Source organism: Heptranchias perlo, unplaced genomic scaffold (genome assembly GCF_035084215.1).
Source record: "Heptranchias perlo isolate sHepPer1 unplaced genomic scaffold, sHepPer1.hap1 HAP1_SCAFFOLD_60, whole genome shotgun sequence".
Classification (NCBI taxonomy): domain Eukaryota; kingdom Metazoa; phylum Chordata; class Chondrichthyes; order Hexanchiformes; family Hexanchidae; genus Heptranchias; species Heptranchias perlo.
The window spans coordinates 1810361-1825299 of record NW_027139623.1 but is presented as its reverse complement, the minus strand read 5'-3'; the positions used below and the strand labels follow the sequence as shown (position 1 = coordinate 1825299).

At 47.3% G+C, this 14939-nt stretch overlaps 1 protein-coding gene and 1 non-coding gene across 2 annotated transcripts in view; both read left to right on the top strand.

Annotated features, from left to right (window-relative positions):
- Nucleotides 1–3317: 3317 nt before the first annotated feature.
- Nucleotides 3318–3389, top strand: trnag-ucc (transfer RNA glycine (anticodon UCC)). Its single transcript has one exon. It is a non-coding gene; the product is annotated as a tRNA-Gly (tRNA).
- A 5053-nt stretch (nt 3390–8442) lies between these two features.
- The window catches only part of LOC137316676 (zinc finger protein 850-like), a gene marked incomplete at its 5' end in the record, with an annotated part of 305128 nt that continues 298631 nt past the window's right edge, over nt 8443–14939 (top strand). The window contains 3 exons of the mRNA XM_067980522.1: nt 8443–8570; nt 8655–8864; nt 8949–9397. Of these exons, the coding sequence (XP_067836623.1) occupies nt 8443–8570; nt 8655–8864; nt 8949–9397 (787 nt within the window). The remainder of the gene's footprint in view (nt 8571–8654; nt 8865–8948; nt 9398–14939) is intronic.

The following is a 14939-nucleotide window of genomic DNA, read 5'->3' as shown; positions in this document are numbered from 1 at the left end:
ACTAACAATAACTTGTTAAATACAAATGATCCATATCGGTCTGTGGAAGTACTTGCTTCCGGACAGCAGATGTCGCCAACCTCCAATTGATTGAGATTTGCAGTTTGTGTGGGGAATGAGACAAAATACCAGAATTGTCATTAAACTGGGCGGGTGGGATACAGAAATAACAGCGACGTTTGATCAACGGCATCAAGCCGGGCCGGGCTTCACTGTAACTGGGGGTGTGTTCGGCTCCAGTTCCAGTTCGTGGTCATTATCTTTTCACAGATTCAGGGTGAGCGTCTCTGTGAGACGGTAACACTGGCGGAGAAACTCCGCGTCACAACTCAAACCCCGACACATGAGATTCTCCAAATCAGCTGGAATAAAGTGTTTGTAAACTGCTGAACCCGTCTGGGAGGGGATGTGTGGGGAGATGGAATCGGGTCTGGGACTGAAATGGAAGGAGGCGGGTTGACTTGTTATAGAAGGGACTGTATTTAGGCAGGAATATTACTGACTGTTAATTGTAACGGGGTTTATTTAAAAGCTCCGGGTTTCTGGGAATCCTTGAATATGAAGCCCGAGTCTGTAATGGTTTGTGCGGGGCGCTGTGTTTCGGTTCTATTATCGATAAACGGTTTGAAATTGGCGGGTGGCGAAAGCTGGAGGTGGAGCTGGAAGATCAGAAGCCGCTCTCCTCTCTGTCCGTCACTCTGACTCCTCCCCTCCCGCTTTCTCTGTTTCATCCCCCACATGGAACCAACGCGGGTAGGTGGACTGTAAACACGGTTTACTTGTTAACAGGACGAAAGGCGAGTAATGTTTCTGATCTCCTGGGCACCAGACAATTCACTGTTATTTGTTTCTGTGCATATTTACATTTCAGTGATTCCCAGTGAGTTTGATGCGTTATGTAAATAATCCAACAAAATAGAACAGAAATGGAGCGAAGCGCTGAATTCCACAGATGTAGAAAGGTTCGTTGATCAGTTCTGGTGATGCTTTTAGAGACCAGCATGGCAAGTAGTTTAAATAAATACAAGAAATCTGGTGATGTGCAGACTGGGGTCCATAAGTCACCATTTAAATTACCGGACTGTGGTCGGTGCCCCGACTCCAGTCCCATTAATACCTCATCTCGTCCACAACGAGAATAAAGCAACACTGGTAGCATGATATCAGCGTCTCCTTTCAGACAGTAACCAGCCCTTTCACACATGCGGTGGGTGGCTCTGAAAAGAGCCTTTACATCGAGTTACATCGAAACTACGGCTCAGATAAAGGCCATTCGGCCCAACTGGTCAATGCCGGCGTTTATGCTCCACACGAGCCTCCTCCCTCCCTACTTCATCTAACTCTATCAGGATACCCTTCGATTCCTTCCTTCCTCATGTGTTTATCTAGCTTCCCCTTAAATGCACCTGTGCTATTTGCCTGAGCTGCTCCTTGTGGCAGCGTTTTCCACATTCTAACCACTCTTTGGGTAAAGCAGTTTCTCCTGAATTCCCTATTGGATTTATTAGCGACTATTTTATGTTTATTACCTCTGGTTTTGGACTCCCCACAAGTGGAAACATTTTCTCTATGTCTACCCTATGAAACCACTCAGTGTTCTCTTTTCCAGAGAAAACACCCCCAGTCTGATCAGCATTTCCTCATAAGAATATTCTCTCATTTCTCGTATCATGAGATTCATTTTCCACCTTCTCCAATCCCTCTCCGTCCTTTCTATAATATGGAGACCAGAACTGTGCACAATACTCCAAGTTTGGTCGAACCAAGGTCCCATACAAGTTTAACATAACTTCTTTGCTTTTCAATTCTATCTTTCAATAAGTGAATCCTAGTGTTTGAGTTTCCTTTTGAGCTGCGTCGCTACTTCTAGTAATTTTTATATCTGTACCACCAGATCCCTTTGCTCCTCTATCCCGTTCAGACTCTTATTATCCAAGCAGTGTGACCTCCTTATTCTTCATTCTGTAAGTTTATTAATGTCCTCTTTGTATCTTCCTTTGTATTAACTACATCCCCCAATTTGGTATCGTCCACAACTTTTGGAATTGTTCTTCCGATTCCCGAATCCAAATTGTTAATGTAAATTGTGAAGAACAGTGGTCCCAGCAACTGAAACATCACTTCCCACCTTTTGCCAGTCTCAGTAGCGACCCGTAACCTCCATTCTCAATTTCCTGTTTTGTAGCCAACTGACTATCCATTCTGCCACCTGACCCTGACTCCACGTGCTCTGAACTTAGCCATGAATCTACAATGCGGTATCTTATCGAAGGCCTTCGGAAAATCCAAATATATTGCATCTACTGCATTAATCTCGTATTCAATTTCTTTTCCTTCTACAAAGATTTCTATAAAGTTGGTCCTGTCTTTTGGGTTATCAGATTAATTCTTGGCCGCTTTACTTGCTCTTGGAGCTCACATTGCTGGTTTTCTTTGGCAGCAGCACGTCCTGGATATCAGGCAACACCCTGAGCAATGGTCACCCGTCCCAGCAGCTTGTTGAGCTCCTCGTCGTTGCGGATGGCCAGCTGCAGGTGTCTGGGGATGATGCGGGTCTTCTTGTTGTCGCGGGCCGCGTTGCCGGCCAGCTGGAGGATTTCAGCCGTCAGATACTCGAGCACAGCAGCCAGATAGACCGGGGCTCCGGCACCCACACGTTAAGCATAGTTCCCCTTACGCAGGAGCCTGTGAACACGGCCCACAGGAAACTGCAGTCCGGCTCGGGATGAGCGAGACTTGGCCTTGGCCCAAGCTTTACCGCCGGTTTTTCCTCTTCCAGACATTTCCACAATCTCACAAACACTTTCACAAAGAATGAAGAAATCCTCCCCCACTCGCCCTTCTTACACCTTCTGGAGTAGTACAGTGGGGACATTTGTGATGGGTCTCTCTCAGAGTGTTTACACTGCCCGCTCACCCTCACTGATATTCTATCTTTGAACTGCTGTAATATTGTCCTTTAGCAATATTGCTGCTCCTCCTCCTTTCCCGACTTCTCTGTCCTTTCTAAAGATCTTATAGACTTGAATATTAAGCAGCCATTCGTGCCAACTGGTAGTCAGGTCTCTGTAATGATTTAATGTAATTATTTAACCTCACTGAATGGGTGATGAGGCCGATATCAGGTGAAGGTTCACTGGCTGTTGTGTAATTTCCATTGATTGGGAGTTGGCGACATCGACTGGGCGGAGACGGGAACTGCAACAGAGCGAGAAAGGATCCGTCAGAAACCAGTTTAAATGAAGAACAAAATCCAACAGCCTGCAGTCTGTTCAGGGTCTGATGTTTATCAACTATTTTAGTAACGTGCATTGTCAGCGATGGTGGTATAGTGGTGAGCATAGCTGCTTTCCAAGCAGTTGACCCGGGTTCGATTCCCGGTCATCGCAATTAAGTGTTCTTATTAGTTTGTTTCCTTCAGAAACTCTAAAGTTTATAATCGAATTTGATGCAGTTCAGTTGGATATTGTTTCCAAAACATAAACGGGTGTAATTATAGTAAAATGATTTCAGTCTTCATTTCTTTTCCCTGCAGAAGGAATAGAGGAAAAATATGCTGGAAATAGTGAGCTACAAAGGGTCTAATGCGAGTGAGGAAAGCAAATGATATGTTAGCCTTTATTGTAAGGGTGTTGCAATATCAGAGTAAGGAGGTCTTCCTGTATGAGGAAATATTGTGTAAAATTGGCCTATATTCTGTGGAGATAGAAAAATGAGAAGTATTCTCATTGAAATGTATCACATTCTTAGTCGGCTTGGCAGGGTGGCTGCTGAGAGGCTGATTCCCCTGGCTGGAGAGTCAAGAACTGGAGCTCATAGTCTCAAGATAAGGGGTCGGCCATTTAGGATCGACATGAGGAAAAATTTCTTCACTCAAAGGGTTGTGAATCTTTCGAAGTCTCTACCCCAGAGGGCTGTGGATGCTCAGTCGTTGAGGATATTCAAGGCTGAGATCGATAGATTTTTGGACGCTCGGGGAATCAAGGGATATGGGGATCGGGAGGGAAAGTGGAGTTGAGGTCGAAGATCAGCCATGATCTGATTGAATGGCAGAGTGGGCTCGTGGGGCCGTATGGCCTCCTCCTGCTCCTATTTCTTACGTTCTTATGTAGAGAGCCTTATATCCAAATGTGCTGACGACACTAAGTTATGTGGCACAGTAAGCATTATAGATGGAAGCAGAAAGTTGAAAAGGGACATTGATAGATTCAGTGAGTGATTGAAACTGTGGCAGATGGAGTTCTACGTGGGGAAATGTGAGGTCATCCACTTTGGACCATAAAAAGATAGACAGAGTATTTTCTAAATGGCAAGAAACTAGGAACTGCGGATGAGCAGCGAAATTTATGGGACCAAGTACAGAATTCACGAAAAGGTGCAAAAAAAAGTTAAAATGGTAATGGAATTTTGATCTTTATCTCAAGGGATCTGGAATAAAAAGGAGTGGAAGTTATGTCACAGTTATACAGAGCTCTGGATAGACCTCATTTAGAGTACTGTGTTCAGTTCTGGGCACCGCACCTCTGGCAGGATAAGAACATATGAAATGTGAGCAGGAGTAGGCCATACGGCCCCTCGAGCCTGCTCTGCCATTCAATAGATCATGGCTGATTTTTTAACTCAACTCCACTTTACCGCCCTATCCCCATATCCCTTGATTGCCTTGTCCAAAAATGTATCAAACTCAAGCTTGAATACACTAAACGACTGAACATCCACAGCCCTCTGGGGTGGAGAGAACAGCCTCGACGAAGATAAAGGGAATGCAATGAAATGTGTCATACAGTTACATCTCGCTGCTCTGTCTGACCATTTTGATCGCTACTTCCCTGCAGAGGGATTTGAAAATTCGATGGAAAAGCGTTGGGTGAAAGATCCTTTTGCTTTCGAACATCCTGAATCCATAATGAAGCTAAACTTGATGCCTGAGCAAGAAAACGAGCTGATGCGACTCACCTGTGAGCACACTGAAAACACGCCACAAGTCATTCAGTTTGTCATCTTTTTCGATCAGTGCTTTCAAAGAATATCCTCTGTTGAGTAAGATTAGTGTTCTGTTGTTGCTGCTGCTCACAACAACCTACATCTGCGAACTGGGATTGTCGACTTTGAGAACAAGAGAAAGAAACCGACTGAAGAGCGCACCTGATATGCGTGTAGCGCTTTCATCTTGTGATCCAGATTGGAACGAGATTATGAACAACAGGCAGACCCATCCGTCACATTAAGTAATGAAACTCAACCAGACCTCTTTCTTACTGTATTTATACTGTATTTAAAACGTTTTTCAAGCAACGTCGATGTTTAATTTAAGTTATGACTTTAAGTTGAATTAAGTGAAGTGAAGAGCGAGCATGGATTCACCTTTATTGGGATTTGATGAAAACTCCAGTCAGAAGATATTATTGTTTTGGGACCCTGGGAGAAGTGTTTTTCTTCCACTGGGTCGCGAGGAAAACAATTTGAGAAACACTGTTCCACGGTCAGTGTCTGTTCACCAAACAGGTTCTGAATCCCTCAGTCTGCATTTCTCCACACGGTTCTGTGGGCCACGCCGGCAATAAAACACTGACCAATACCCGGTGAGTAATGGCGACCGCATGCTCCACAATCCCCCGCGCCCCAGGAACCCCTCCATATCTACAAGGCGCTCATTTCCTGATCAGACTGCGCATGCTCCCAAGGCCCGCCTTGCATTCCAGAGCGCCTCGGCCCTGTCGCTTGTCGCGAGTCGGACTCGGTGGAAACCGGAGAAGAAACCGGAAAAAGGCGGGTAGGACGGGCGAGGCGCTGGATGAGGGGTTTGATGGAGCCCGGGGAGCCCGCCCGCCCGTCCGCCCGTCCGCCCGGTTCCCCGGCTCTGATTCGGGGCCTGAGCCGCACTGGGTGTTGCTGAAACTCCGCTCAGTGTAAATGCAGGTTGTTGTTGATCTGCTCCCATTGGCCTCAGCTTTGGCGGACGGAATCAGACAGGGACTCTGGCTGTGCTGCTCCCCATGGTTGAAATACCGATAGCTCGGTGTATAGGTTCACAGGTGCAGAATTAACACTTGGCCGGGTACTGGAGGGTAAACAGTGACTGGGCCCGAACCCCACCATCACGCAGCACCTTCAGGAGAGAAAGGGAGAAAAATAGAGGCTGCGATGAATCTGAATTTCAAACAGTGAGGACGTGTCAAGGAGGGAGAGTGTGTGGGACGGGGGATTTACAGCTTAATAGGGGCAAGGAGGGAGAGTGTGTGGGACTGGGCATTTACAGATTAATAGGGGCAAGGAGGGAGAGTGTGTGGGACGGGGGATTTACAGATTAATAGGGGCAAAGAGGGAGAGTGTGTGGGACTGGGCATTTACAGCTTAATAGGGGCAAGGAGGGAGTGTGTGTGGGAAGGGGGATTTACAGATTAATAGGGGCAAGGAGGGAGAGTGTGGGACGGAGGATTCACAGATTAATAGGAGCAAGGAGGGAGAGCGTAAGGGACGGAGGATTTACAGATTATTAGGTGCAAGGAGGGAGAGAGTGGGACGGGGGATTTGCAGCTTAATAGGGGCAAGGAGTGAGAGTGTGGGACGGGGGATTTACAGTTTAATAAGGGCAAGGAGCGAGAGTGTGTTCGATGGGGGATTTACAGCGCCGTATGGTCAAAGGAGAAATAATGTTTCAGAGAAACTCGAACTGTCTGTTCTGAATTTCTATCCTGTGCTTACATAGATCACTTACGTAAATGATGAGGATAGATTGCACAGACAAGGCTTGTATTCTCTTGAATATACAAGATTAAGGGGTGATCTATTTGAGCTGTTTAAGATGATGAAAGGATTTAATAGAGTAGATGGAGGTAAACCACTTACTCTGGTGCGAGAGTCTGGACCAATGCTGGGATCACCTTAAAATTAAATCTTGGCCATTGAGGGGTGATGTCAGGAAGCAATTCTTCACACAAAGGGGAGTGGAAATCTGGAACTCTCTTCACTCCAAAAAGCTGTTGAAACTGGGGGTCAATTGTAAATTTGAAAATTGAGACTGATAGATTTTTGTTTGGCCAGAGTATTAAGGGTTATGATACCAAGGAGGGTAGATAGAGTTAAGATACAGATCAGCCATGGTCTAATTGAAAGACGGAACAGGCTCCTGGGGTTGAATGGCCGACTGCTGTTCTAGTATTGTTAATGCAGCCATCCGCAATAAGACTGTGGGAGGCAAGGGCCTTGTTCACAATTGAACGGACGAGGGAGATGCTGAGAGGGATGGTGATTAGTCAGGGTGTGTTTGTAAATGAAGGAGAAATGGTGACTGGTCAGGGAGTGTCTGTAAATGAAGTAGAAATAGTTACAGGTCAGGGAGAATCTGCAAATGAAGGAGAAATAGTGACAGATCAGGGGCCGTCTTTAAATGGAGGAGAAATGGTGACTGGTCAGAGAGAGTCCGTCGCCAAAATTGGGAGATATCACAGATGGACTGCTGACAGGCAGCACTAGGGAGGGATATAGTATCGAAATGAGGGGTCGAGGATAGACACCCAGCTAGAGTCAGCATCTTCAGGGGAGGAGAGGGAGAGGAACCAGTGAGTGTAGAACTGAACCCAGTCAGAGTCAGCACCTTCAAGGGAGGAGAGGGAGGTGAACCAGTGAGTGTAGAACCGAACACAGTCAGAGTCAGCTCCTTCAGGGGAGGAGAGGGAGGGGAACCAATGAGTGTGGAACTGAACCCAGACAGAGCCAGCACTTTCAGGAGAGGAGAGGGAGGAGAACCAGTGAGTGCAGAACTAAACCCAGCCAGAATCAGGACCTTCAGGGGAGGAGAGGGAGGGGAACCAGTGAGTGTAGAACTGAACCCAGCCAGAGTCAGGACCTTCAGGGGAGGAGAGGGAGGGGAACCAGTGAGTGTGGAACGGAACCCAGTCAGAGTCAAGGCTTTCAGGGGAGAAGAAAAGCTTAAATAGAAGGAAAAATGTTGGAGATGGTGCGATGGGTTTGGATTTCAGCAGAGGGAGGAGGCTGAGTCTGTGGGACGGGGATTTACACTCTGGGGGAATGAGCGGGAAGAATGTTCCATAGAAACTAGAATTGCCTGTTCTGAATTTCTATCCTGTATTCACAGTGTAAATCCTTTTACAGGGTATTAGAAGGGGAGGATTTGCAGACAGGAAACTCAAACTAAACATCACGTCAAGATAAGACAGTCACTCAATTCACCAGCACCTGAAGATCATCGGGCTTTGAATATAGAAGGAGCAATGTTTGTCTGTTCTGTCTGTGGGAAAAGATTTCATAAATCAGTTTAACTGGAAAAGCACCGAGAAACACACACCCGAATGAGAGTGTTCCAGTGCACTGACTGTGGAAAGAGCTTTAACCAGTTACACAGCCTGAAAAAAGCATCACACCATTCACAGCAGGGAGAAACCATACACGTGTTGTGTGTGTGGACGAGACTTCCACTGATCGTCCAACCTGGAGAGAGACAAAGTCACCCGCACCACGGAGAAACCGTGGAAATGTGGGGACTGTGGGAAGGGATTCAATTACCCGTCCCAGCTGGAAACTCATCGACGCAGACACACTGGAGAGAGGTCGTTCCCCGGCTCCGTGTGTGGGAAGGGATTGAATGCGTCATCCAGCCGACTGAAACACCAACGAGTTCACAATGGGAAGAGGCCGTTCACCTGCAATGAGTGTGGGAAGGGATTCACTCGATCATCCCACCTGCTAACACACCAGCAAGTTCACACCGGGGAGAGGCCGTTCACTTGCACTGAGTGTGGGAAGGGATTCACTCAGTCATTCAACCTGCTCACACACCAACGAGTTCACACTGGGGAGAGGCCGTTCACCTGCTCTGTGTGTGGGAAGGGATTCACTTGTTCATCCAGCCTTCTGACACATCAACTTGTTCACACTGATAAGAAACCTTTTAAATGTTCTGACTGTGAGAAGAGCTTTAAAAGTACCAAGGATCTACTGGCTCACCAACGGATTCACACAGGGGAGAGGCCGTTCACCTGCACTGAGTGTGGGAAGGGATTCACTTGTTCATCCAGCCTTCTGACACATCAACTTGTTCACACTGATAAGAAACCTTTTAAATGTTCTGACTGTGAGAAGAGTTTTAAAAGTAAAAGACATCTTCTATCACACCAACGTACTCACACTGGAGAGAAGCCGTTTACCTGCTCTGTGTGTGGGAAGCGATTCACTCGGTCATCCCACCTCATTGAACACCAAATTGCTCACACTGATAGGAGACCCTTTACGTGTTCTGACTGTGAAAAGAGTTTTAAAAGAATGGGGGAGCTGCTGAGACATCAACGCACTCACACTGGGGAGAGGCCGTTTACCTGCTCCGTGTGTGGGAAGGGATTCACTCGATCATCCCACCTGCTGACACACCAGAGAGTTCATGAGTGAGTCCAGGGGTTGGATTCTGCTGTTAATCATATCCAGGACTAAACCACGTTCATTCTGACGGTTGGGGTTTGTTTCTGATGTTAATAATCCCTTTAACTGGGCTGGAGATCTCCTATGCTTGAATACAAGGACGTGGGGACATAGTCTAACATTTAGAGCCAGGACTTGCAGGAGTGAAGTTAGGAAACAATTCTACACGCAAAGGGTGGGAGAAGTTTGGAACGCTCTTCTGCAAATGGCAGTTGATGCTCGCTCAATTGTGAATTCTGAATCGGAAATTGATCGAATTCTGTGAATCAATGGTATTAAGGGATATGGGGCTAAGGCAGGTATACGGAGTAAGGTCACAGGTCAGCCATGATCTCATTGAATGTCGGAACAGGCTCGAGGGGCTAAATGCCACTGCTAAGTGTTGCCTTCTGGTATGCGCCACCTTCTCCTGCGAGAAAGCGGGACATGTATCTGGGTGATGTGCCTGTCATGGGTGAATAGCTACCAGTATGTGTGTCCTGTGGCTTGCAACATGGTAATGTGTAAGGGTGAGAGGAAGCATCTGACTGGAAGGGTTGAGTACTGATTGAAATTGTTTGTTGGTATGTGGGTGATGGGGGGTACAGTGCCTGATGCAGTTGGTAGGAGACGCCACTTGACCGTTGACCTTACTCACTTTGACCACTCGTGTCAAAGTATTGAACTTCTTCCTGCACGGCATCCATGTTCGTGGTGTTGTGCGCCTGGCATTGACTTCGTCCCCTGCTGCCTCCCACTGCCTTTTGGGCATTTGTCTGGAGGGCGTCTTGCCCCCCTGCGGATAAAGGATGTCCCTCCTTCTGTCCACCTCCTGCACCAAGGTGCATCAACAGAGAGCCTTGGTGCACGCACTCTTTCAGGCACAGATTGGCAGATCGGAGAGGTCTGACATACAGATTGGAGAATGTGGGATTTAGTAGTGCACAACCTTTATTCAATGTTTCAACATAACTCATCAGTTTGTAAACATAGGGTTAGGGTAACACAGGATAAAGCATCTGCGCTTTACATGTGTGATGTCTGATATCCGTGCAGACAGCAAACTTATTTTTAGCAAGTAACAGGTACCGGCTACCTTTAAGAGACTTGAAGAGACATCCTCCCTTTAAGAGTTAGGAGCCACTGCCCCGCCACCCCCAGCCCCCCACCACCCACACCCCGCTGGTGGAAAATGCGCATTTCTATTTCTACCCAATCGAATCCCATCATAATTTCAAATATCTGGATCACATCACCCCTCCACCTTCGAAACTCAAGTGAATGCAAATCAAGTTTCTGCAACCGGTCCTCATAATTCAACCATTCAAGCCCCAGTGTCATTCTGGTGAATCTGCACTGTCCCCCCTCCAAGGCCAATATATCCTTGGTGAGGATCAATACTCCAGAGGGGCTCTGACCGAGGCTCTGTAGAACTGAAGCATCACTTCCTCCCCTTTGTATTCCAGGCCTCGAGATAAAGGCCAACATTCCATTAGTCTGTGGTTCATTTTTGTATCTGTGCACTTGATTTAGTGATTTGTGTACATGGACACCCAAATCCCTTTGCTCCTCCACCGTTCCCAGTCTCTCAGTTTAAGAAAATACTCCAATGTTTCCTTCTTGCATCCAAAGTGAATGATTTCACTCTTCCCCACATTGAACTCCATCTGCCACAGTTTGTCCATTCACTTAAATTATCTCTTTGTAACTTCCTGCTCCCATCTACACCACTTCCTGTGCCTCCTAACTTAGTGTCACCTGGAAACTTGGATCTACAACTCTCTATTCCTTTATCCAAGTTATTGATAAATATGGGGAAAAGCTGAGGCCCCAGTACGGATCCCTGGGTTCACCACTTGTCACATCCCACCAATCAAAGAACTTTCCCTTCATCCCTACTCTCTTCTCCGACCTCCCAACAAATTGCAACCCAAATCACAAGGTCACTTTCAATTCTGTGTATTTTTATTGATTCTATTAATCTCTTGTGCTGAACGTTATCAAATGCCTTCTGGAAGTCCATATGGACAACATCGATAGACACTCCCCGGTCCACCTTGTTAGTTACCTCAAAATATCCAACTAGATTAGTCAGACATGACCTGCCCTTCACAAATCCATGTTGACTCTCTTTGATCAGCTCAGACTTGTTCCAGTGCTCAATCATTTTGTCTCTGATGATAGATTCCATTAACTTCCCCACAACTGACCTTAAACTGACAGGTCTGTATTTTCCTGGTTTCTTCCTCCCTCCTTTCTTAAATAACGCAGTGACGTTTTCAATTTTCATCTCCAAAGGCAGAATTCCTCAGTCTGGAGAGCTTTGGAAATTATGACCAATGCATCTGCAATTTCCCCACCCGTTTCCTTTAATACCCTGGGATAGAAACCATCAGGTCCCGGAGATTTGATTCTTTGTTTGCAGTTATTTATTTATCAGATTGTGTACAACAAGACTGAGTGTCCCAGCACTGACGGTGTGGATAGCAGGACCGAGTGTTCCAGCACTGACAGTGCATATAACAGGACCGAGTGTTCCAGCACTGACTGTGTATATAACAGGACTGAGTGTCCCAGCACTGAATGTGTGTATAACAGGACTGAGTGTCCCAGCACTGACAGTGTATGTAACAGGACTGAGTGGCCCAGCAGTGATTGTGTGAATAACAGGACTGAGTGGCCCAGCACTGACGATATAACAGGAATCTGTATCCCAGCACTGACTGTGTGCATAAGAGGACTGACTGTCCCAGCACTGACCGTGTGTCTTACAGGACTGACTGTCCCAGCAGTGACTGTGTGTATAAGAGGACTGAATGTCCCAGCACTGACTGTGTGTATAACAGGACTGAGTGTCCCAGCACTGACTGTTCTTCCAGTGTACATGATTGTGCGTAGAATGTACATGGGCTGTGGAGGAGATAAATGGGTAGGGTAGACTCCATGATCGGGTGCAATGAAATGCGGTTGACGGTGGAGATGAAATCGGTTGGAGGAGGTTACAGAGATAGGGAGAGGGCGAGGACCATGGAGGGATTTGGAAACCAGAATGAGGATTTTAAAATCGAGACGTTGCCGGATCGATAACCAATTTAGTAACACACAAACATAAACTTACGGTTCACTGCCCGGCAGACAGGTGGAGAAGACATTGATGTCCGCGGGGGAACAGTCAGGGTCACAGCAGCAGTCGAGTTCGCAGAATCCGCCAGTCAGGTCACAGGTACAAATGGGAACGGCTGGAAGAAGACACGCACAGTGAGATCTTACAACAGAGCACGGACGGTCTCAAAGACCACCTCCCTCCCTTGTCTGAATCCACGATCACCGTCTTCACCATCTCCCAAAATCAATCTGCAGACTTATCCTCCCACTGCTTTCTACTCACCGAATTACAGCTTCCAGATACCCAGCACAACCCACTTAATAAATAATAATAATTATGTGGAGAGAATAGAGAAGCTGGGATTACTCTCTTTGGAGCAGAGAAGGTTCAGGGGAGATTTACCAGAATGGTACCGGGGATGAGGGACTTCAGTTACCGGGAGAGACTGGAGAAGCTGGGATTACTCTCTTTGGAGCAGAGAAGGTTCAGGGGAGATTTACCAGAATGGTACCGGGGATGAGGGTCTTCAATTACCGGGAGAGACTGGAGAAGCTGGGATTGTTCTCCTGAGAGCAGAGACGGTTAAGGGCAGATTTAATGGAAGGGTTGAAAATGAGGAGGGGTTTTGATGGAGTCGATGGGTAGAAACTGTTGCCACTGGCGGGAGGGTCGGTAACCAGAGGACACAGATTGAAGGGAATTGGGAAAAGAGCCAGAGGGAGATGAGGAGAATGTTTTTAGGCAGCGAGTTGTTCTGATCTGGAATTCACTGCCTGAAAGGGCGGTGGGAGCAGATTCAATAATAACTTTCAAAAGAGAATCGGGTCAATCCTTGAAGGGGGAAAATTTGCAGGACTGTGGGGAAAGAGCAGGGGAAGTGGGACTAATGGGATCGATCTTTCACAGGGCCGGCACAGGCGCGATGGGCCGAGCGGCCTATTTCACAGAGCAGGCACAGGCGCGATGGGCCGAGCGGCCTCTCTCTGTGCTGTTTGATTCTCGCTCACTTTTGGGCTCCGAACCACGGCCCGTTTGACCGGGAGGCGGGAGAGTGACTCCCCCCCGAGCCCAGCTCGACACCGGCCGCTGCCAGAGTGGAGATTCACGGGGCCCGCAGGAGGCCCCGAGTAAACTCCGCCCGTCTCCGTAAACCGAGGGGCTGCAATCAGGGAAAACCCCCCTCGGGCAGAATGTAAAATTCAAATTGCTGTAATGTACCTGTAATGAATCTGAAATGAATCTGTAAGCAATAATCTGTGTTGAGTATGATGCAATGAGACACCCTAGAGTGTCATGAACTGTAATTATGTCCAATGTGTTCATTGAACTGTACTTGACGTAACCTGCAAATTGTATAATCTGTATTGTGTACGTTTGGAAAGTGATATGACAACTGTATTGTATGTACTGCTGCAAATTTTATGAATAAAGTATATTTTTTGAAAAAAAAACTCCGCCCGTCTCCCCCGGACCGCCCCCTTTACCCCCGCTCTCCCCTCCCAGGCCACTCCCGGGTGCGGGCCCTCCCTCTATCGGCCTAGCCTCCGCCCACAGCAGCGCCCGCCCGCCCGCCCGCCGGAACACGCCATCCTCATGCTCCCGACGTCGGCCTGTTGCTGGTGGAACGCGGCACAGCGACAGCGCGGCGCATGCGCGGCGTCCCTGGGGTGGTGCGGCACGTACGCGTCTTGACATCAGCGCGCAAATGCGAGTGACGCCGCAGCGTGTCACGTGACGGGAGGAATCAGCCCAGGAGCATGGGGGGAGGGGAGAGCTGTCAATCAACGGACCCGGAGTCAACACTCACTGCGCACAGAATTTGTTTAAAAATGCTAAATCTGCAAGAATGAAATCAAAATACAATTGAACAAAAAAAGGAAAAAACTGTAAATGAAAAATTCGGAATTAAAAGCTGAAATGTCCAAACTCACATCAGGCTGATGGTCTGGGTCCTCCCGTCAATATTCGTCTCCTTAACCTGGGGCACAGGATGAGCAGAATGTTTGAATGTCACTTTTTTAATGCAGAGGGTGCTGGATGGATGGAATGGACCAGCGAGGGAGGCAGTGGGGCCTGATTGTATCAGCAAATTCCAGAGAGTTGGCTAAGTACCTGATAGCGGTACTTTGGGATATGACAGCCGAGAAATTGGGATCTTCAAAATTATTTTGTGCATGTGCACTAGTTTTTAGTGATTGGTGTACCTGGACACCCAAACACCTTTGCTCCCCTGCAGTTCATAGTTTCCCAATCTTATGAAAATACTCCTATTTCTCACCTGGTGCCTGCAATCGATGCTCTTTGTATAACTCCCCACATCTTTACTGTCCGGCTATATTCCCACTCTTCACTGTCCAATAATAACAGACACGGTGAAACAGGAACATTGTTTTTTGTATTTCAAAGTGTAGTTTATTTC